Genomic DNA, 23972 nt, shown 5'->3' with positions numbered 1-23972 from the left:
TATTTGGAATGTCAAATAATGACATGAATAATAAAGCTATTTATAAACTGGAAAGCATCCCATAAGGAGAAATATGTTAATATTTCATTTCCTTCCTATCTCTTCTCATTCTTTATCATTACCAGCAGCAGTAGCAGTAGTTAATTCTCTCCTGCCACCTTGTACCTTGTCCTTTGTCAAATTAATTCTATCTAAGACCTCATAAAGGCTGGAGCTAGAGCCCAGGGCTTCTGATTCTTAGTCCAGTGTTTTTTTGCCATATTAATTGTACTACAGATTTTTATCTGAATGATAGAAAACAAGGAACATAAATGATTCTGAAGCCTGCCATCTGTAATTTTGGTTATGTAGCCAATGTGGGGAACAATCTGATATTAGAAAGAATAGATCCACATCTTTCATTTGTGATATGAGAATGGTTCTGACATAACTTCCCCATATCTGGCAATGAAGGGTTGAAGGTCAGGTGCTGATAGCTATCTTTGGATTCCTCTAGCTATGGTCACATTTTCCTGAGCAACAAGGATGGACTTCTGGGTTCCAGATACAAGAAAGCTGTATTCAGGGAATATACTGATGGCACATTCAGGATCCCTCGGCCAAGGTCTGGATCAGAGGAGCACTTAGGAATTTTGGGTAAGGAAATTGCATTTCCCTCCTAGTGTCTAGAAGCCTGAGCTCCTTCTAGGGGAGCTATGTCATATCAGAATGATATTCCTATTCTTCATTCTCAATTTTTCTTGGTAATATAAAAAGGTATGATAATATTTTATGATGTAGCCATGAAAACAAGCACTAAAGGTAAAGGGGAAGTATGAACTCTGCAGCAACTAGAACCAAGTTTTTCCAGGTTTTCTACAACTTTGAGGTATAGTGTGTCTCTGAGGGTGGTAGATTTTTAAAGATGCAATGGTGAGGGGAATTTAGGTATATTAAAAATGGAAAAACGGTATAGGGAACAGTTATTCCCACTCATGCCATTTTAATTATCACAGTAGTTTTTCTTATTCTACTTTTTTAGGGTCTAATGGGTTTCCTCATTCTTATCTTGGAACAGAAGGGGACCCATTGGCCTCTGAAGAGATCCCAGCTATTCAGCATTCTGTGCCTAACTCTAAATCCTTATCATCGACTATTCCATAGAGTTCTGATTATCTAGAGCCTTGAGCTATTATTAGGTAGAGACATGGGGTGGGAAAAATGGGGGTAAATAGAAGCATAATCTTGGCATTGAAGTATCCTTATGCTGTGGGTAGCAGTATCAGTTAAAGGGCTCTTAATTGAAGAATGGAGCCAACCATGACTTAAAGTCTCAGAAGATCCTTGTTCAGGGACTCCCAGATATCTTCCTTTTCTTAACATTTCCTATTCCACTTCCCACTAATGAAAATTTATTTCTTTTGTATGTACTAGGTCCACTTATCAGAGGAGAGGTTGGTGATATCCTGACTGTGGTGTTCAAGAATAACGCCAGCCGCCCTTACTCTATGCATGCTCATGGAGTGCTAGAATCTGGTACTGGCTGGCCACGGGCTGCTGAGCCTGGTGAGTGAGAACACTTAGTGAAGGGACAAAGGATATATAACACATATGTTTAAGTCTTTGGGCTTGATCCTTTAAAAAAATGACACTCTTGCAGGCTGGGGGTATATCTGAGTGGTACAATACTTGCTCAGTATGCATAAGGCTCTGGGTCTAATTCCTAGCACACATAATCACACACACCAAGACTGGGGATATAGCTCAGTGGTAGAATACATACTTCCCATGCATAAGGCATTGGGTTTGAAACCTAGCATTGAAAAAGAAAATACTCTTAGAGACCTGATCCAGGAATATTAACTGAGACTAGGCCATAGGCTGAATTTTTCTCTATGAAATACTCAGTGTAATTCCAGAACAGGGTATGGTATGGTTTTGGTTAATATTCTTATTTCAGGTTTCTAACAGCATAGCTTTGGCTCCAGTGTGAGCTCCTGATCTTATCTAGAGAGTGACCTGGCCCCAACCACAGATTTATACTTAAACCCAACAACAGATAAAGTACATGCCCCTTTAAAGATTTAATTCTAACCCCAGTCACATACTAAACTCCTAATCTTGTAGAGTGACCATAATCATGGCCACATTCTCTTCATGAATTCATTCATTGAATAAATACTTACTGGAGTCCTACTAGATGATGTGAGCACCTCTAGAAGCTAGGAATATAGTGGCAAGTATTATTTTTCCTACCTTAAAGAACTTAGGCTATTATGAGAGAAACAACTAAGCAGGTAATTATAATACAGTGTAATAAGTGAAAGATAGGAGGTTTTACATTGTGATAGTTAGGTGGAGAAAAGGGTACTTAATAGAATATTTGTATGATCAAGCATGGTTTCCCAATCAATCATGGTGGTGTATAACTATGTAATCCTGGTGACTCAGGAGGCTGTGGCAGGAGGATTGTAAGTTTGAGGCCAGCCTATGCAACTTAGGGAGAACTTGTCTCATGATAAATAAAAAAAATGGTGGGGATATAGTTCAGTGATATCAGCAGTTGTTTTAAATGCATTAGGCCCTGGATTCAATCCATATACAAAAAATGTTTCCCAGAATAGATGGTATCACAGCTGAAATCTAGATTTCTAAATTGGTAGTTTTTAAACTTACTGTGTATCAGAATCATGCACTTGTTAAAACACATATTGCTGGAATCAATCCCCAAATTATTTGCTTAGGTAGGTCTGTGATGAGACTCAAGAATTTGCTAGTTTAAACAAGTTTTCAGGTGATGCTCATGCTGCTAGTTCACTAACTGGACTTTGAAAACTGCTCACATAAAGAATAAGAGGCATATGGGTGAAGAGTAGTGTGGAAGAAAATCAAGGTAAAGGAAATTGTAGTTGTAGGCTATGCAATGTGTAAAATTCCAATGGTAAGAGAGATGAAAGTTGGAGTAGGGGAAAAGAGAGAAACTCTGGTGAAAAGATAGATTAAAAAGATCAATGAGGCAAATTAAACAGGATTTGTGATTATTTAGATATTGGAAGTAAGAAAGATAAGACTCCTTAAGGGCTGGGGTTGTGACTCAGTGGTAGAGCATTTGCCTTGCACATGTGAGGCACTGGGTTCAATTTTCTACCCCGAACTTACATAAGTCAATAAATAAATAAATAAAATAAAGGTCCATCAATAAGTAAAACAAAGACTCCTTAAACAACACCCACATTTTGGAGGAAACCTTTTGAGTAACGTCCCAATTTTTTTGTGTGGACAGCAGGTATGCAGTGATATCATTCATCAAGGCAGGGAATCTGGGACCAAGCTGACTTGAGTTTACTTTTGAGTTTGTTGAATCTGAGATGTCTGTACTATGACCAAATACAGATACCAGACATAAAGATCTGGAGCTCAAGAGAATTGTATGCTCTTCAGGAATAGATGTGGGAGGCACTAATATTTAGGTAGTTGGAGTCATAGAATGAATGTAGTCACTGGAAAGACATGAGACAATAAGAATTCTAAGATGAGGTCCTGAGGAAAACCAATTTTAAAGCAAAGTACTGATTGAAAAGTAAGCAAGATGCTAAGAGAAAAACCAGGAGAAAATAGTAACCATAGACATTAAAATGACTGTCATTTTAAGGAGGAAGTGGTCCAAAGATTTCAGCTGCTTCAGGGAGGTTAAGTATTGTAAAACCAGAAAATATCCCATTTGATTTGGCAACCAGGGAGTAATTGGTAATTTTGATAAGTGGTAGAGAAAGAAGCTTTATTAGATTAGAGGAAAAGGTGATTGGGAGATGTTGGATTGGAAACAGTGAGTGTGGTTTAATGTTAAGACTTAGGCTGTTTTTTTTTTATTGGTTGTTCAAAACATTACATATCTCATGACATATCATCTTTAATACATTTGATTCAAGTGGGTTATGAACTCCCATTTTTACCCCAAATACAAGTTGCAGAATCACATCGGTTACATATCCACATTTTTCCATAATGCCATATTAGTGACTGTTGTATTCTGCTACCTTTCCTATCCCCTACTATCCCCCCTCCCCTTCCCTCCCATCTTCCCTCTCTACCCCATCAGCTGCTGTTCAATACTCTCCCTTGTTTTTTTTTTTGTTTTTTTCCCCTTTCCCCTCACCATCTCTTATATGTAATTATGTGTAACAATGAGGGTCTCCTTCCATCTCCACACAGTTTCCCTTCTCTCTCCCTTTCCCTCCCACCACTCGTCTCTGTTTAATGTTAGTCTTTACCTCATGCTCTTCCTCCCTGCTCTGTTCTTAGTTGCTCTCCTTATATCAAAGAAGACATTTGGCATTTGTTTTTTAAGGATTGGCTAGCTTCACTTAGCATAATCTGCTCTAATGCCATTCATTTCCCTGCAAATTCCATGATTTTGTCATTTTTTAGTGCTGCATAATACTCCATTGTGTATAAATGCCACATTTTTTTTATCCATTCATCTATTGAAGGGCATCTGGGTTGATTCCAGAGTCTAGCTATTGTGAATTGTGCTGCTATGATCATTGATGTGGCAGTATCCCTATAATGTGCTCTTTTAAGGTCCTCAGGGAATAGTCCGAGAAGGGTGATAGCTGGGTCCAATGGTGGTCCCATTCCCAGCTTTCCCATGAATCTCCATACTGCTTTCCATATTGGCCGCACCAATTTGCAGTCCCACCAATGGAGAAAAACTGAAGGCATTCCCTCTAAAATCTGGAACAAGACAGGGATGCCCTCTCTCACCTCTTCTATTCAATTTAGTCCTTGAAATACTAGCCAGAGCAATTAGACAGATGAAAGAAATTAAAAGCATAAAAATAGGAAAAGAAGAACTTAAAATATCACTATTTGCAGACGACAGGATCCTATACCTAGAAGACTCAAAAGGGTCTACAAAGAAACTACTAGAACTAATAAATGAATTCAGCAAAGTGGCAGGATATAAAATCAACACGCATAAATCAAAGGCATTCCTGTATATCAGCAACAAAACTTCTGAAATGGAAATGAGGAAAACCACTCCATTCACAATATCCTCAAAAAAAAAAATAAAATACTTGGGAATTAACCTAACAAAAGAGGTGAAAGATTTATACAATGAAAACTATAGAACCCTAAAGAGAGAGATAGAAGAAGATCTTAGAAGATGGAAAAATGTACCCTGTTCATGGATAGGCAGAACTAACATCATCAAAATGGCGATATTACCCAAAGTTCTCTACAGGTTCAACGCAATGCCAATCAAAACCCCAACGGCATTTCTTGTAGAAATAGATAAAGCAATCATGAAATTCATATGGAAAAATAAAAGACCCAGAATAGCAAAAGCAATTCTAAGTAGGAAGTGTGAATCTGGAGGTATAGCGATACCAAAGACTTAGGCTGTTTAAGATTTACAAGTTAAGGTGATGAGAAGATCAGGAGTGTGATCAAGGGCTAAAGTGGAGGTGAAGCACACTGGACTTGAGATCAAGTGACTGATAGATTGGATTGTTGATTGAAGGCATCTACAGGAACCTTGAAGCCACTCAGAAGGATGGTAGGAATTTAGGTGCAAAGGAAGATAGATATTCAGGTACAAAAATCAACAACAAATGACTAAAACAAGAGAAAGGATACATTAGAAGCCAGGAAACCAGTTGGAACGTTGTTGTAGTAATCCATAGTAATGATGAAAATGGGGCTGGGGTGGTGGCTCAGTGGTAGAGCACTTGCCTAGCATGTCAGAGGCACTTGGGTTCAATTCTCAGCACCACATAAATATAAATAAAAAAGGTATTGTCCATCTATACCTAAAAAATAAAGATATTAATAAAAGAAATTATGAACATGGCTTTAATAGAAGTGGTAGAAAAAGAGGATGGAGAGAATTAGATGGATTTGAGAAGATGTTATGATAAAATCAATAGGATATGATGATTGAACAGTGTTAAGGGAATAAAGGTGACAGTGGAGCCAAGGACAATGAGCAGGTTTTGGATTAAGCCCTTGGATAGGGGAAACTCCTGCAAAGATAAACACATAAGGAAGGAGGGAGCAGTTTTCTGTCTGTTTGGTATTTTGAGGGGGTTATTTGAAGTTTTATTTGTATGGCTTAATATGAGGGATGTGTTAACATATTCTGGTGGGATTGAGAGAGCCAGAAGAACAGGAGGTTATACTCACTTGCAGAAATGAGCACATAACTTCAGAGACACCTTGAGTAGATCTGGAGATTACTAGACATTAGTAACTATAATGGATGACAGTTGAAATGATGAAAATGTATGTGATCAACCAGTGAGGAGTGTGTAGAGGAAAATAACATTAAGCTGAGAGTGAAACTTTGAAAAATACCATTATCTAGGAGGAGGTAATCTATGCTAAATAATTTATAGATTTAAAGCAGTTATAATCACAGTCATAATTGGATATTTTTGCACTGAAATGCAATGACTGTATGTAAAATTCATTTGAAAAAATAAAGAATATCTTGGCAAGAAGAACCAAAACTTTTTAAAAAACTTATTTATGAGAGAAGACTAGCACATCCCGATCGTTTAGCATTATTATAAAAGTACAATAATTAAAGCAGCATGGTTCTGTAAAATAAATCAATAGAACAAAATAAAAATCCCTGAAACAGAACCAAGCTTCTGCCTTTGTCAATAGCAGTGGGAGTACTTCTGTTCCATGACTAGCCCTTACTTTTGCTTCTGCCTCCTTCTGTACTAGCTCCTCACTGGGAGAGGTTATTAATCAGAACCCAGGATATTTGCTGGACAGTGTCTCTGTTTCTTTTATCTTACTACCCATTCTGCCTACTTCCATATGGTAGGTTTATCTGAGTCTGCAACTGGGTGAGCTGGATATGTGAATCAGGGCAGCACTTGCATTGCAGATCTTAGCAATGCAGCTAGAAAGAGGAAGCCTTGCTCAGACCTTTAAGTCAAAGCCTTATTCTTCAATTCATGGCTTCTCAGAGTTCTACAATAGGGGTTAGTGGACACTGACTAAGCTGTTATATAAGTGATACTTCAATTTTCATTTCACTACTATTCTTTTTTGTTGTTCACTACTATTCTTTATAGTTTTCTCAGTTAACACCCAAATAGAAGGAATGAGTAAGGAAAACCAAGTTTCTTATAGTCCTGGATTAATACCCACATGATAGCATTGAAATCTTGACTCTTACCTTTAACACTGAATATATATAAAAGAATCATATTAGAAAAAGCTAGTACTTCAGTGAAAGAAAGGAAAAGTTGATGAATAAATGGTTTTAGGATGAGTCATTATCGTTTGGGGAAAAATAAAATTAGATTGCTGTCTATTACCACATGCTAAAGTAAATTACAGGTGGATTAAAGGTAAGAGAACTAAAAGAAAACGTAAGTGAACATTTATCTGGACTCAGGGTGAGATAGCCTTTTTGACTTTAAAGGCAAAAGAGGAGATATACATATTTTTTTTCTTTTTGTTACCAGGGATTTAACTCAGGGGCATTCAACCACTGAGCCACATCCCCAGACCTATTTTGTATTTTATTGAGAGATAGGGTCTCACTGAGTTGCTTACTGCCTCACTGTTGCTAAGGCTGGCTTTGAACTTCTGATCCTCCAGCCTCAGCCTCCTGAGCTGTTGGGATAATAGGTGAAATACATAAAATATTGTTACTATATGAAATGTTCTTACAAAATAAGTGACTATTGTAAAAGTGAAAATAAGTGAAGTATGTAGGCAGGAAGTGTATAAAAGAATAAATATAAATATCGAATAGAACATGAAGGAATTTTGGGGTCACTAATAATATATTGTGCTGGGGATGTGGCTCAAGTGGTAGTGCGCTCGCCTGACATGTGCGTGGCGCTGGGTTCGATCCTTAGCACCACATAAAAATAAAATAAAGATGTAAATAAAAATAAACAAAGATGTAAAATAAAATAGAGAACTAAAAAATAAATATTAAAAAATCCTCTCTCTCTCTTTAAAAAAATAATATATTGAAAATTGGTGAATAAAACCAATGTAGTCCCTGTCCTCATAAATTATACAGTCTATGTTGTAAAGGCAGGTAATAAGCAAGAAAACAAGTACAGACATGTATACTTTGGGAATAAGTGCTATAAGTGTGGCAGAAGGGAATAAAGGGTCTATATATATATATATTTTTTTTTTTTTTTTGAGGTAGTGCCATTTAATGTGTGACCTGAGGCCTGAGAGTGAGCTAGTGCAGCATCAGTGAGAAAAGTATCAGAGGAAGGAGTGAACATTTCAAGGAAAAGGAATAGCAAGGCTAAACACCCTGAAGCAAGAATGTATTTAGCCATATCAAAAGAGAGAGGCAGCCAGGTAAGGCAGTATAAGCCTGTAATCCCAGAGGCTTTGGAGGCTGAGGCAGGAGGATCATGAGTTCAAAGCCAGACTCAGTAATTTAGTGAGGCCCTAAGCAACTTAGCAAGACCCTGTCTCAAAATAAAATAGGGTGGGGGATGTGGCTCAGGGGTTAAGTACCCTTGGGTTCAATCCCTGGTACCAAAAACCAACCAACCAACCAATCGACCGACCAACCAAACAAACAAAACAAAACTCTAAAACAAACAAAATCAACCTAAAACAAACAAACAAAAACCAGTGAGGCAGTTAGTATGGCTTGACAGAAAAAAAGGTCAGAAATTAAAAGTGGAATGACAGAGGGGAGTAGATTATGTTGGGCTTTATAGACAATTGTAGGGGTTTCAAGTGGATTGGCAAGATATTCAAGGATTGTGACATGATGACTTACATTTTAGTGTGATCAATCTGTTTGTTTTTGATGGTGCTGATGCTTGAACCTAGGGTCTCAGCCATGGCAAATACTTTATCACTTAGCCCCAGCTCTAGCCCCTAACATTATCAACCTAGTTGTTGTGTTGAGAAGAGACTAAGAAAGCAGGGAGGTATCTACAAATAATGCAGTAATCCTGTGAGAAATGATGCTAGCTTGGACCAGGATGGGATGATTAGAAATGGTGAACAGTGGTTAGATTCTGGATATATTTTAAAGATCCAGTAGGACTGGTGGATGGTCAAGATGTAGGTAGAAAAACAAAGAACAGTGAAAGATAGTTTCAAGGTTTTGGTCTAAACCCGTAGAAAAATAGTTGGCATTTAATGAAATGGAAAGATTTAAAGCAGCAGGTCATGCATGGAAGATAGAGTTTCACTTTGGGGCATGTGAAGTTTCAGGTATCAGATATTCAGATGCACATATCCAGAAGGTAGTTGGCTATTCAAGTGTAGAAATTAAAGGAGACATGTGGACTGAGTATAAATATTTGAGAGTCATCACCATGTAATTGATCTTTAAAGTCATATTACATATGAAATCAATCAAGGAGTGAGTTCTACAGTAAAGAGCAACAAAGAGGATTTTATTAATCTAGGTAAGAGATGACAGCAGCTCAGATCAGCCTCATAGAGTGAAAAGAGTAAGAAATATTCTAATTCTGGATGTATTTTACAAGAAGAGGCAATTGGCTTCTTTAGTTTGTTTTTGTTGCAGTCCTGGGGATAGAACCCAGGCAGTTAGACGTTGAATTGAGATTTCTAGGTAGCTTTTTGTTTATTTTTTCCTTTTTAGTAGTTTCTATATTTTAGTAATTAATATTTGTATGTTTTACACATTGCAGATATCTTTTCTGAGTTTATCAACCACCTGTTAACTTTAATTGCAGTATCATTTCTTGTATAGAAGTCCTTGATTTGATGTGATCAAATCCATCAATTTTTAGGCCTTATGGTTTGTGCTTTCAGAGGTTTGTTTATGAGGTCCTTCCCCACACTTGGCCACAAAATATTCTGTTGCATTATTTTTTATTAACTTTGTAATTTTCTTTTTTTTTTTCAAATTCAGATCTTTAATCAGGCCAGAGTTTATTTTTCTATGTTCAGTTAGCTGAGGATCTGTTTTACATTTTTTTTAGCAAATTTTCTCAATACCATCTTTTAAACAATTCAGCTCTTCCCCTTAGAATTGTTTTACCACATTTATTGTTTGCTTAGTTTCTCTAAATATATGGATCAGACTTTAAGCTGTTTATTCTGTAGCATTTGTCTATTATTCTATTCTTGCAATAATATACTAATTTTATTGTAGTTTTGAAATTTGCCTTAATGTTTAAGGATAGGTCTCCTATATTGAATTTAGGTTTTTGCTCTTGTTCCATATAAATTTTAGAGTAAGTTTATCAATTTGCTCAGTTGAGTCCAACTATAATTTTTTTTTTTTTGGTACCAGGGATTGAACATAGTTGAACGTAGGGATACTCAACCACTGAACCACATCCTCAGCCCTATTTTCTATTTTATTTAGAGATAAGGTCTCACTGAGTTGCTTAGCATCTCGCCATTGTTGAGGCTGGCTTTGAACTCATGATTCTCCTGCCTCAATCTCCTGAGCTGCTAGGATTACTGGCATGCACCACTGTGCCTGGCTCTAACTATAATTTTGATGGAAATTGTTTTGAATGTCTCACAATAATTAAATATGACACATTAAAAATTGGGCATTCCTCATTCTACCACATGTTAACCAATCCTGTAACTCACAATACAGACAACAAAGTAAGATTTAATAAGGGCTCTAATACACAAACTGCTCATGTCAGAATTCTGAAGTAATTATTACAACTTTTCAAAAGTAGTATGGTTAACCTCATAACTAGGTCTTTTTTTCTAGTTCAAGGAAGCTGTATTGAATATAGGAGAAATTCTATACCTCCTGGAGTATGCACTGTAATACTCTTAGAATAAATTATCTTTGGCCTGGCATGGTAGCACATGCCTATAATCCCAGCAGCTCGGGAGGCTGAGACAAGAGGATCGCAAGTTCAAAGCCAGCATCAACAAATTAGTGAGGCCCTGTGTAACTTAGCAAGACCCTGTCTCAAAATTAAACAAATAAATAAAAAGGGCTGGCAATGTGGCTCAGTGGTTAATTGCCCCTGGGATCAATCCCTGTTTTTTTTTTTTTTTTAAAGAATAAATTATCTTGGGAGTACAAGAAGGTACAAATTCCAAACTTATTAGAACCTATGTCATTTAAGATGCTTGTTGATTAGGATATGTCTGGTATCATCATCTTGGAAAAATCACTTTATAGAAGTTAGTCTTCAAAGTGGTTTTAGAATTTTCCTTCTACTGGAGCACTATTTCTGTTAGTTATGATGACTAAATATTTAAACAGATTTATCTCCCTCTTCCAAAAATTACCCATAGCAAACAGAAAAAAAAAAAATTTAGATGCATTCCCTTAGAATTAGGATTAAGTCAAGAATGACCACCACCATAACTAGTATTAGAGATAATGGAAAACACAAATGGTGAGGGAGAAAAAAAGAGTCTTGAAAAAGAAAAAAAAAAAGAAGTTCTAACACTTACTAGCATAATTATCAAGAGACAACATATGCTGGGGTGGGGGTGGATCTTGCCTGTAATCCCAGTGATTTTGGACGCTGAGACAGAAGGATTGCAAGTTCTAGGCCAGCCTTGGCAATTTAGTGAGACCTTGCCTCAAAAAATAACAAAAGGGTTGTGGGTGTAACTTGGTGGTGGAGTGCCCCAGGTTTAATTCCCAGTATCAAAGCAAACAATCAAATCTATACATCCTTAAATATACAATATAAGATTACTGACTCCCCCAAATGCTGAAAATAGCCAGAAAAAATCACATATAAAGGAATAGAGATAAAAATTAGAATATAGCTCTTATCAGAAAACAGAAGCCAGAAGACAATTGTATATTTTTAAAGTTCTGAAATAAAAACACTGAATTCTAGGGGCTGGGATTGTGGCTCAGTGGTAGAGCACTTGCCTAGCATGCTTGAGGCACTGGGTTGGATCCTCAGCACCACGTAAAGTAAAATAAGGATATTGTCTTCAGTTAAAATTAAAAACATAAGTATTTTTTAAAAAACACTGAATTCTGTGCACAGAGTTCTATACATAGGAAAAATAAGAATAAACGCATTCTCAGAAAACAAATCTATGAGAATACATTTCCCCCAGACCGATATTAAAAGCAACGTCAAAAGTGTTTTGATATTGTGATAGAGCGCTCACCTAGCTCGGGCAGGACCTGGGTTTGATCCTCAGCACCACATAAAAATAAATGCATTGTGTTGTGTCCATCTACACCTAAAAAATAAATATTAAAAAAAAAGTGTTTTAGGAAGAAGTGACACGACAAAGCAGGATGCATACAATGCGTGCAGCCTGGGTTCGATCCTCAGCACCACATACAAACAAAGATGTTGTGTCTGCCGATAACTAAAAAATAAATATTAAAAAAATAAAAGAAACTGGATTCTTACCAATAGATGTTGTAATATATTGTAAACTGTAGAGTAACTTGTAAAATTTTTTGAAAGATATATGAAGAATAAATCAGTGGTAGAAATAAAATTGAATCATCTAAAATGATCATTTAATGCAAAAATAGGCTGAAAAAGAGGGTAAGAAAGAACAAATGGAAAAATAGAAAAAAAATGAATTGCTATGATTGATTTTGTTCGAACCACAAAAATAATCATATAAACTTTAGACAGTCTAAACACACCAATGAAAAGACATTGCCATATTGAATTAAAAGACCCAACTATATATTATTTAAAAGGAAATTGCTTTAAATATAAAAACATAAGAATTTAAAAATATGAAATATGTAAACATTAACACAGCTATACTACTATTAGGAAAGTAGATTTCAGATTAAGGAAATTCCTGTGTATAGAGTTATAAGATAATAAAGCAATTGGTTTTCAAAAAGAAAACAAAACAAAATCACAAAAATGTTTGGTACTGGGGTTTGAACCCAGGGTGCTTAACCACTCTAGCCCTTTTTTATTTCTTATTTAGAAATAGAGTCTCACTAAGTTGCTTAGGGCTTTGCTGAGGCTATCCTCTAACTTGTGATCCACATGCCTCAGCCTCCCACGTCTCTGGGATTATAGGCATGCTTGTAGTTACCATTAATAGAAGAATTTATTTCTTCATATGACTTCAAGTTAGTAATGTTCTTTCAACCTCAGGATCTCCCTGTAACATTTCTTGTAGGACAGATCTAATGGTAAGGAACTTCCTCAACTTTTAAATGTATAAGCTATTGATTTTCCTTCTTACTGATCTTCATGGTCTTGGATGAAAAATTAATGGTTAATCTTGGGCTGGAGATGTAGCTCAGTAGTAGAATACTTGTCTAACATGTATAAGACACTGGGTTAGATCCCTAGTACAGTAAAACAAGCAGACACAAAGCAACTGTTAATTTTATTTGAGGATCTCCTTTATGGGATAGATCTCTTGTCACTTTCAAGATTCTCCCTTTTTATTTTTCTACAGTTTGATTGTAATTAGCCTTGGTGTAGATGTCTTTTAGTTTATCCTACTTGGACTTAGTTGATTTAGATTTTTTTTATCAAATTTGGGAAAATTCTAGCCATTATATCTTCAGATATTTTTCCCCTTTTATTTTTTTTATTTGACTCTTATAATGTATACATTAATCTGGCTAATGTCAAACAGATTCCTTATTTTCTATTCACTTCTTTTTTATTAATTTTTCCTTCTGCTCCTTACACAGAATACTTTTTTCCATTTTATTCTCATCAAATTCACTGATTCTGTTTTTTGCCTATTCAAATCTGCCATCAAACCCCTGAAGTGAAATTTTAATTTTATTTGTTCTGTTCCCTCCCTCCCTCCCTTCCTTCCTTCCTTCCTTCCTTCCTTCCTTCCTTCCTTCCTTCCTTCCTTCCTTCTTTTTTTACTTTCTTCTTTTTATGGTACTAGGGATTAAACCCAGAGGCACTTAACCAGTGAGGCACATCCCCAGCCCTTTTTAATTGTTTTTATTTTGATACAGAGTCTCATTAAATTGCTGAGGCTGGCTTTGAGATTTTGATCCTCCTGCCTTAGCCTTCAGAGCAGCTGGAATTACAGGAGTGTCATGACCCCTGGCTCATTTATAATTTTCAATTCTGGAAATTCATTTTTATTTCTATATTTCCTTATTGGTGTTATAATTTTGCACATTCATAGCTTTTAAAAAGTTTTAAAATTGTTTTTGCCAACCTGTAATCCCAGTGGCTCAGGAGGTTGAGGCAAGAGGATTGCAAGTTTGAGGCTAGCCTCAGCAATTTAGGAAGGCCCTGTCTTAAAATAAAAATGGTCTGGGGATGTGATTCAATGGTTAAGCATTCCTGGGTTCAATCCCTGGTACCTGGTACCTTTATTTTTATCCATATTTTGCTTTACCTCTGTGTGTGTGTATGTGTGTGTGTGTGTGTGTATGTGTGTGTGTGTGTGTATGTGTGTAACTTATATACTATATATATTAATGTGTGTGTGTATATATATATAATTTTTTTTGGTACCAAGAACTGAACCCAGGGTACTTCTGAGCCACATCCCCAGACCTCCCTCTCTCTTTCTTTCTTTCTTTCTTTGGTGGTGGTTCTGGGGATTGAACTCAGGGCCTTGTTAATGCTAAGCAAGCACTCTACCAAATAAGCTATATCCCCAGCTCCAGCCCTTTTTATATTTTATTTTGAGACAGGGTCTCTTTAAGTTGCTTAGGGCTTTACTAAGTTGCTGAGGCTGGCTTATGACTTACAATCTCCTGCCTCAGCCTTCCAATCCAATGGGATTACAGGCATTCACCAGTATACCTGGCTCTTTGTATTTATTTAAACAGCTGAAGCATTTATTTCAGTGGACTGGTGGGAACAGAAGTCAGATTAAATGGATTAAAGAGTAAAAAGGAGGTGTAGACATGAAAATTGGGAGTATCAACAGCTTTTATGGGAGCCTTATCTTTGAATGCTTGGAAGAAAATGGGATTTTGTAGTTGGAGAGGAATGTGGGATCCAGGGAAGATTTTTAAATAGGATATTCTCATGCTGAATTATTCAATACCATAGCCATTAGTCACATGGGACTATTCAAATCTAAATTAATTAAAATTAAACTAAATTAAAAAATCAGGTCCTTAATTGCACTAACCACACATGGCTATTATATTTTATAGCACTGCAAGCCTCTCTGATTGGCACCAAACTTCTATTTATTTTCTCTGGTTGCAAATGATAAGACATCTCTGCTCTCATCAAATATTAATTCCTCTCATTCATGCTCTGGATGCCATACCCTCTCCATTTTTAAATTACTTTAATCTTTTTGCTATTGTGTATGTGTGTGTGTGTCTGTCTCTAACTCCCTTAATAGTCAGTCTTTCTCTCTTGGCTGGATCATTGCCATTAGCATACAAACATGCCTGGTACAGTGAGAGAGAGGTTTGCATATTTTTACAGTTGATAAAAGTCCTCTTCTGGTGGCTTCAGTTTTCTGATTCATGTCTGAGGCAAGGCCATCAGTGCTGTGGCTATGGCTATATTGGGGTGGGAGGAATGAAGCAAAAGAGAAAAATATAAAATTACTGATTCAGAGTGTAGAAAAGCAGGCTTTTATTTTTTATTATTTATTGACACAATAATTGCACATATTTATGGGGTACAATGTGTTACATTGATACATATAGATATTATGTGATGATTGAATCAGTGTAATTAGCATATACATCACTTCAAATATTCATAATTTCTTTGTGATGAGAGCATTCAAAATCCACTCTTCTAGCTATTTTGAACTGTTTGTTACATTATTATTCGAAGTTACAATTAGATAGGAGGAATAAATTCTGATGTTCTATTACACAGTAGAGTGACCATAATTAAAATAAGCTTTTAGGGCTTGGGGTGTAGCTCAGCAGCAGAACCCTTGCCTGGCATGCTCAAGGGTGACCATAATTAAAACAAGCTTTTTTTGAGAAACAGAATAAGACTGCCAAACAGTGTAGAGGACCCATTTGAGGTTTCACATAATGAATTCCAAGTAAAACCAATCTTTCTGTTTATTTTTTGTATCTTTGTTTTTTATGTTTTAATTTTTGAAATGGCAAAGATTTTTAAAAAGCATACTACTAAGTGTTACTGGGAATTCAGTATAATGTACATTACTGTGAGGATTTAAATTGTGTAACCTTTCAGAAGGGAAATTTGGCAATGTAAGATTGCTACACGTTTTTACTCTTTTTGACTCATTAATTCCACATTTAGAAATTAATTCTAAGGAAATAGTCATAGATGTTTTTAAAATCTCCTATAGCATTATCCATAATAGCAAAAAAGTGGATGTACACCAAATGCCCAGGAAGATACAAATATCTTTAATGGGCAGGGTTATATAGTCATTAAAATCATGTTTTTGATATAGTTTAATAATATTGAAAGTGCTAATGATATAAAGTTAAATAAAAGTCAATCTGTGTATTAAAATGATTCTAATTTTCTAAAATGAGAGAATATAAATATGTATTCATACATATGTATATCCCCACATACATTTATTTATTTTTCACTTTTTTTGTGGTGCTGAGGATTAAACCCAGGGCCTTGTGCATGTGAGGCAAGCACTCTACCAACTGAGCTATATCCCCAGCCCCATATATTTATTCATATGTAGCAAAATGCAGTTTAATCTAAGAGAGTACTGATTTCTAAATAATTGGATTATAGTAATTTTAATGTTCTTTTTATACATTTCATAGATTCTGCAATATTCAGCATCGAACATGTTTTATTTGTATATATTTTTAAAAATTTATTTTAATCATAGAAGTAATACATGAATGCATTCTCATTATAAAATATTCAGATAGCACAGATAAACAAAATTCCCCATGGCTGTACTGTCAACCTCAGCTCTCTTCCTAGAGGTAGCCCATATTACTAGTTTTGTTTGTTTTCTTGTAAATATTTTTTATCTGTATTTTTACACACTTATATTTACATGTATTACTTAACAACAATAGTTATTTGTTGCTATTATTTTAGACAAAAAGAGATGGGTAGAGAAAGATACACTAGTGAAAGGGACCACAGGGGCATGTCCAATTAATAAGTGGTATATAGATGGTCAAAATAGAAGGGAGTGATCTAAGATGTCAGCTACTTCAAAGGATAAAGATAATGTATGAATGCCACCCTTATCTTCACCCCAACCCCTCATCCTTGGGAAGCCAGTCAGTATTCATCTAGGGGGCCAACTTGACAGGTTGGCTTTGAAAATTATTTTAAGATAATGAATCTAGAAGGTCCTATTGTAGACTGGAAGGCAGTCCAGTGTGGTAAATGCCAGAAGGAACTGTGTTGGAATTCACTATCCCTAATTCTTTCAAGTACTAACAAAACAGTAATTTGATCTACAAGAACATCATAGCTGTAGCAGTTACTCTAATATAGTCAGACCCACAGTATCTCATTGGCTCACACGTTTTAGACATATTTTCTTGAGATGGATGCTTGACATTACTGCAAGTGGATCATAAGTGTCATATGGTTATTTTTCTCAACATTTTACACATTAAATGAAAAAGTAACTCAGGGCAGAAAAATGGATGAAGTCAGGTTTGGGAACTTCAGTGAAGATGAGAGATGTCAGACATTGCCAGTTTCATTCATTCAGCTGTCAAAGCTGTATTCCAAGGGCAGGCCCCTAACAGCAATGGGAGACAAATTTAATAGGCAGAAGTGAAGAAGAAAAAGAGGCCTGGTTTAGGATAAGAGGGTATCAGGAAATAAGTAAGGAAGTTAACTTCTGAGATGCTTCTGGGGATACCATCAGGGTGTGAAACCTTTGCATTTTTGAGGGTTTTTGTTAGCATATTGGTTTGGCTTAAGCTTTGAGGCATGAGGTCAGGACAGACACATAGGCCTCTAAATTATTTATTGACTCTTCTAGTATGGAAGTTGTTGGAGATTGTGTTTGCTACTGCTGCTATAAGGAAATATTACAAACTGGGTGATATAAACAAGATGAATTTACTGTCTGAATGTTTTGGAAGCTAGAAAATCAAAATCAAGGTATTGGTGGTTTTGTTCCCTCTGGGGGCTGTGAGGGAAGGCTGTATTTCAGTCCTCTCTGGATTTTTGCAGAAGATTATTTTTCCCGTGTCCCTTCACATCATTTCCTTCTATTGGCCTCTGTATGCAAAGTTCCTCTTTTTTTTTGTAAAGACATTAGTCATATAGGACTAGGACCTACCCTAATGACCTCATTTAAAATAAATTACTCCTTTAAAGACTCTTTTCCAAATGAGGTCAAATTCTGAGCTACTAGGAGTTAAGACTTCAACATATTTTTTTTTTTTGATGGGGACTCAATTCAACCCACACCAGTTATGACAAGAACAATTCTGATGGAGTGGTACAAAAAGAAGCTAGATTGTAGAGGATTAAGGAATGAACAGGAAATGAGAATAATGAATATTGACAAAACTTTAAAAAAGCTTAGCTGTGAAGGAAGATAGGGTGGAGAAAGGGGTCACAGAAGAAAAGGGGGTCACAGAAGAAAGATGAGACTTGAGCATGGTTTAAGTGGGGAGAGGAACCAGCAAAGTAGAGGTTGAAGATCCAGGTGGGAGAGGGAATCTGAGTGTGAAAAGAGAGATTAAGAACTCTCATGGAGTTGGAGGAGGGCATTTCTCTCCTTGAGCCTGGAGAGCTTGATGGATATGAATATAGATATGTTGGGGATGGGAAATGGGAGTATGAGGCAATAGAGCCTTTATAGAGTGGTGGTTAAGAGCAGGTTTCAGGAACCACACAGAATAATTTCAAATTTCAGCTATGATGTCTGATCTTTGGAAATTGATTAATAGCCACAAGCTTCAATTATTTGACCAAAACAATGGAATTAATAATCATATTTAGGCTGGGCTTGGTGGTACATGACTGTAATCTCAGCGGCTTGAGAGGTTGAGGCAGGAGGATCCCAAGTTCAAAGCCAGTCTCAGCAATTTAGCAAGGTCCTAAGCAACTTAGTGAGACTGTCTTAAAACATAAAAAAGACTGGCAGTGGGTCTTTCTAACCTACATGTGCCTCAATTGTTCTTGTGGTTTTTGCCTTTATAAACTCTGTACTTTCAAAATTCAGGTGCTGGGGAGTTCTTTGAGGCACTAGCTTGCTCCCAGCTGCTTGCCTGGCATGCTCATAAAAGACCTTTTTTCCATTAAAAAAAAAAAAAAAGATTGGGATCTGACTCAGTGGGTAAGCGCCCCTAGGTTCAAACCCCAATACCAAAATCATCATCATCATCATCATCATCATCATCATCATCATCATCATCTCAGGGATTTTGTGAAGATTGAGTTGTTATGTTTCAACTTTGTCAGTTGTTTTCTTTAAAACAAGTCCATTATTCAATCAGTCATGTGGCACATGCCTGTAATCCCAGACACTCGGGAGGTTGAAACAGGAGGTTCACAGTTTAAAGGCCAGCCTTGGTAATTTACCAAGGCCCAAAACAACTTAGAGAGACTCTAGTTAAAAAAAAATAAAAAGGGCTGGGGATGTGGTTCAGTAGTTAAGCACCCCTTGGTTCAATCCCTGGTACCAAAATAATTAGCTAACTAACTAAATATCCATTATTAATAGTTCTTTACTGAGGACCAAATCTTATCTACCAATGGTTCACTGTGTCCAGTAGTATGTTTGAGTGTTTCAACTTACTTACCCTTCCCTTTCCTGTGCCAGAAGTGTGATTTTGATTTGTATTTTCTTAATGGTTGATGGTGATGAATACCATTCATATGCCTTTCATATGCATATTTGTCTTTTTTTTTTCTTTTGGTATGGGAATTGAATCCAGGGGCATTTAACCACTGAGCCACATTCCTAGTCCTTTTTTCAAACTTTATTTAGAGTCTGGGTCTTGCTAAATTGCTGAAGCTGACTTTGAACTTGCAATCCTCCTGCTTCAGCCTCCAGAACCACTGGGATTATAGTCATGAACTACTGCACCTGGCATATTTGTCATTCTTACAGTATTTTTTTTTTGTGGTACTGGTTGTTGCAAAAACCCAGGGCCTTGCATGTGCAAGGTAAGCACTCTATCACTGAGCTACATTCCTAGGCCTTATAGCATCTATAATGAAGTATCTGTTCAAATTTTTGCTCATTTTAAATTGGGTGGTTTGTTTTCATTCTGTTAAGTTTTAAGTTACTTATCATTTTATTGTCTAAAAACAAATAACCCAATTAAGAGTGAGGAAAGGATTTGAATAGACATTTCTCCAAATAAGATAATAAAAATGGCCAATAAGTACAAGAGACAATGCTCAACATCATTAGTTGTCAGAAAAAAGAAAATCAAAATTGCAATAAGATAACATTTGTCATTTACCAGGATGGCTAAAGTAAAATTATGAAAAAAAGACAATAATTATTTTTTAATGAGGATGTAGAGAAATTGGCACCATAATAGTGCTGTTTGTTGGAATATAAAATGATGCAGCTGTTTTGGAAAGCAGCTTGGCAATTCCTCAAATGGTTAAGCATATTGTTACTATATAAGTCAGTAATTTTGCCACAAGGTTTTCATCCAAGAGAAATGAAATTACAGGTTCACTCAAAAATATACACAAATGGTGATAGCAGTATTATTTATGGGGGTGCTGAGGGTTGAATCCAGGGCTTCCTGCATGTTAGGCATGTATTCTACTAATGAGTTACAACTGCAGTCATTTTTACTTTTTATTTTGAGACAGGGTCTCACTGAATTGCTGAGGCTGGCCTCAAACATATATTCCTCCTGTCTTAGCCTCTTGAGAAGCTGGGATTATAGGTGTGCAGTATCAGGGCCAGCTTCTTATTTTAATTATACATATTTATGTGTTACACTATGATAATTCACTATATGTATTAATCTATAATGATCAAATTAGAGTAATTAGCAATGGGTGAATTATATGGCATGCAAATTCAATAAAGCTGTTAAAAACATTAATATAGGAGCAATTGGAAGTTGGGTTGGTGAAAGCGAGACTAGAAGCAAAGAGACTTGTTAGGTTTTATAATAGTCAAATTGAGAAAATAGGGCAGGAAATTGAAAGAAGAGAGGTGTCTATAACACATTGTAGAGGCAGACTCAATAAGATGTGCTATTTGGTTGGTATTTTGTTGGATGTTGAATGTTGAAGATGTTGGATGTTGAAGGTTTAAGTAGGCAAGGAAGACTAAAGGTTTTTTTTTCTGGTTAACTAAGAAAGTTATGATATTTCTAGACATTGGAGGTGCAATTTGCAGAAAAAAGGTTGTAAGTTCATATGAGTTCATAACATTTTTTTTTTTTTTTTGGTGCTGGGGATTATGCTAAGCAAATGCTTTTACTACTGAGCTACACTACCAGCACTTTTTTTTTTTTTTGTACTGGGGATCAAACTCAGGGAAACTTTACCATTGATGTACATTCCCAGTCCTTTTTAGTTTGTTTTGTTTTTAATTTTGAAACAAGGTCTCTCTTAATTGCCCAGACAGACCTTAAAATTGTGGTTCACCTGCCTCATATTCCTGAATATTTGAGACTACAGATGTGCAGCACTGCACCTGGTTCATTTTCAGTTTTTGACATGATATCAGTACAATCATCAAATCATTACCAGTATTTATCTGAGAAATTGGGGTTGGAGCTTGGTAATAAGAAAGGTCTGGCTAGTTGTAGTATTTAAATTTTATGAAAACATAGATCACAGTTTATGTCAGAAATTTACCTGAAAACATCCATAGAGAGTATGGGGGAAAAAAGGGAGAAGAGGGATAGAGTTGGAGTTTCATGGAAACAGGTGCATTTAGGAGGTAGCAGCAGGAAGAATAGACCTAAACAGAACCCAAAAAGCAGGTATACTACAAGCTTAGAGATAAAGTAAGGATATTTTATAAGAGAATTAGACTAGGGCCTTTAAAGAAGGGGAGAGTAGAAGAGAACTGTTGAGGGTTTCCAACAAGGAAGAAAAATAAAGTCATGATAAAAATGGATACTGTTATGGAAACGATGGAGAAATATTTTAAAAGGTCCTGTGACTCATCCACAACAGCCTTTTGGGGAGACATTAAAATTGGGAGAAATTTCTGATCTGGTCCCCTATTTATTCTTCCTAGGTGAGGTGCTTACTTACCAGTGGAAAGTTCCAGAGAGATCTGGCCCTGGACCCAATGATTCTGCTTGTGTTTCCTGGATATATTATTCTTCAGTAGATCCCATAAAGGTAAAAACAAGATTGGCTGGCTAGAGGTGGGTCTTAGAAATGGGGAATTGCCTTTGAAAATGAAGTCACTGGGCTGGGGTTGTAGCTCAGTGGCAGAGCATTCACCTAGCAAGACATGAATTCAGTCCCCAGTTCCTGCAAAAGCAACTACAAAAGAAGCTGTTAAATAGGTGTAGTAATAAGCCCAGGCCTAAGATTCTAGAGCCTAGGATTTTAGATTTTCCTCAAATGTTGGGTTTACTTTAAAAATCAGGTGAAGGGAAAAGGCAGCTCCAGCTATTTGTCCTGAGGAATTTCTTCTTGCCTTTTCTTTTGGATCCTGTAAGGCAATATGCTCTCATTCACAAAACCTGACAATGCTTGCCAGGAGATAAGGATTCCAGTCAAATATTTAGCTCTAGCTTGCTTTGAAGTTACTTTTAGAAAAGTCATTCTGTCTCTATTTCCTCATCTGGAAAATGGGTTTTTCTGTCTACCCAATCACTCATAGCAAGCCATCAGTAATCATTTATTGTCTGCTACATTTTGGACATTTTACTTGGTGCTTTGGATGATAAAAAAATGTAAGATATAATTCCCCACCTTCGAAGAACATGGCCTAGCTGAGCAAGAGAGAAGTGAAGAAGGCATTACAATGGAGGTACTTGTGCTCTGACCCTTGAAAGCTGAATAAAATCATGTCATCAGACAAGGAATGTGTTGGAGAGGAAGGCATTGCAGGCAGAGGAAACAGCATGTAAAGGCATTGGGTTGTGAAAGTTGCTTGGTGGATTTGAAGACCTACAAATAGTAAAGCATAGGTTAGAGAAATAAAATAGGGTGCTTATAAATATAAGACATTAGGATGAAGTTTTGAGTACAATGGGCTCACATGTAAGCCATCTCCCTGCAGAGTATGGCCACACAGGAATAATCAATAACCTGATTTTTCTCTCTTTCCCTCTTATTCCCTTATCAGGACATGTACAGTGGCTTGGTGGGGCCTTTAGCCATCTGCCGGAAGGGTACCCTGGAGCCCAGTGGAGGACGAAATGACATGGACCGTGAATTTGCCTTGTTATTTTTGATCTTTGATGAAAATCAGTCTTGGTATTTGAAGGAGAATGTGGCAACCTATGGGCCCCAAGAGCCAGGCCACATTAACCTACAGGATGAGACTTTCTTGGAGAGCAATAAAATGCATGGTCTGTAGAAAAGAGGCTACTTCTGTTCCAAAGAAGTTTCCATTAATTGCTTGAGGGTATCTGATAGTCCCATCACTAAATAAGACAGCATAATTCCAGAAGAAATGGGAAGATTAGAAGGCAGAACAGGGATGAATTAGAAGAAATATTTCCTATTATTGTACACTTATATGCACAGAGAAGATATGTGATCTAGATGAGCTCAGGTGCCCAGAAAACAGCAAGCTAATGCTATAAGGTTGCCATGGTGACACAAGCAAATTTTAACATATTAAAGAAGGCAAGATGGACATTTGCGACCCTCTGTGTACCTTGTGAGCTAACTGCCTGGGGCCTCTTTGTTTTAAAATTCTGACTTAAGTCTCTCGATATCATGTTATTTCATTAGGTTTCTTAATTTGGAATCTGCTTTCTCAATATAGATAGATGAAGGATAGTTTGTCTTTTAGTATGTTTATTTTTTAATTTGTATTTTTGGTACTGGGAATTAAACCCAGCAGGCCTCTACCTCTGAGCTATATCCCCATCCCTTTTTATTTATTTATTTATTTTTTAAATTTTGAGACAGGGTCTTTATAAATTGCTGAAGCTAGCCTCAGATTTGTGATCTTCCTGCTTCAGCCTCCCAAGTCGCTGGAATTATAGGGGTGCACCACCATGCCTGGCT

At 36.4% G+C, this 23972-nt stretch overlaps 1 protein-coding gene across 1 annotated transcript in view; it reads left to right on the top strand.

Moving 5' to 3' along the window:
• HEPH (hephaestin) overlaps window positions 1-23972 on the top strand; it is an 80528-nt gene that overhangs the window by 44968 nt on the left and 11588 nt on the right. Inside the window, exons 17-20 of the mRNA XM_081278315.1 lie at window positions 497-636; window positions 1414-1545; window positions 22015-22121; window positions 23080-23305. Coding sequence (XP_081134441.1) covers window positions 497-636; window positions 1414-1545; window positions 22015-22121; window positions 23080-23305 — 605 coding nt within the window. The remainder of the gene's footprint in view (window positions 1-496; window positions 637-1413; window positions 1546-22014; window positions 22122-23079; window positions 23306-23972) is intronic.

The sequence above is a fragment of the Spermophilus citellus genome (genome assembly GCF_964194105.1).
Source record: "Spermophilus citellus genome assembly, chromosome: X".
NCBI classification, from domain to species: domain Eukaryota; kingdom Metazoa; phylum Chordata; class Mammalia; order Rodentia; family Sciuridae; genus Spermophilus; species Spermophilus citellus.
The sequence above is the reverse complement of the archived record's forward strand: the minus strand, read 5'-3'. Positions and strand labels throughout refer to the sequence as shown.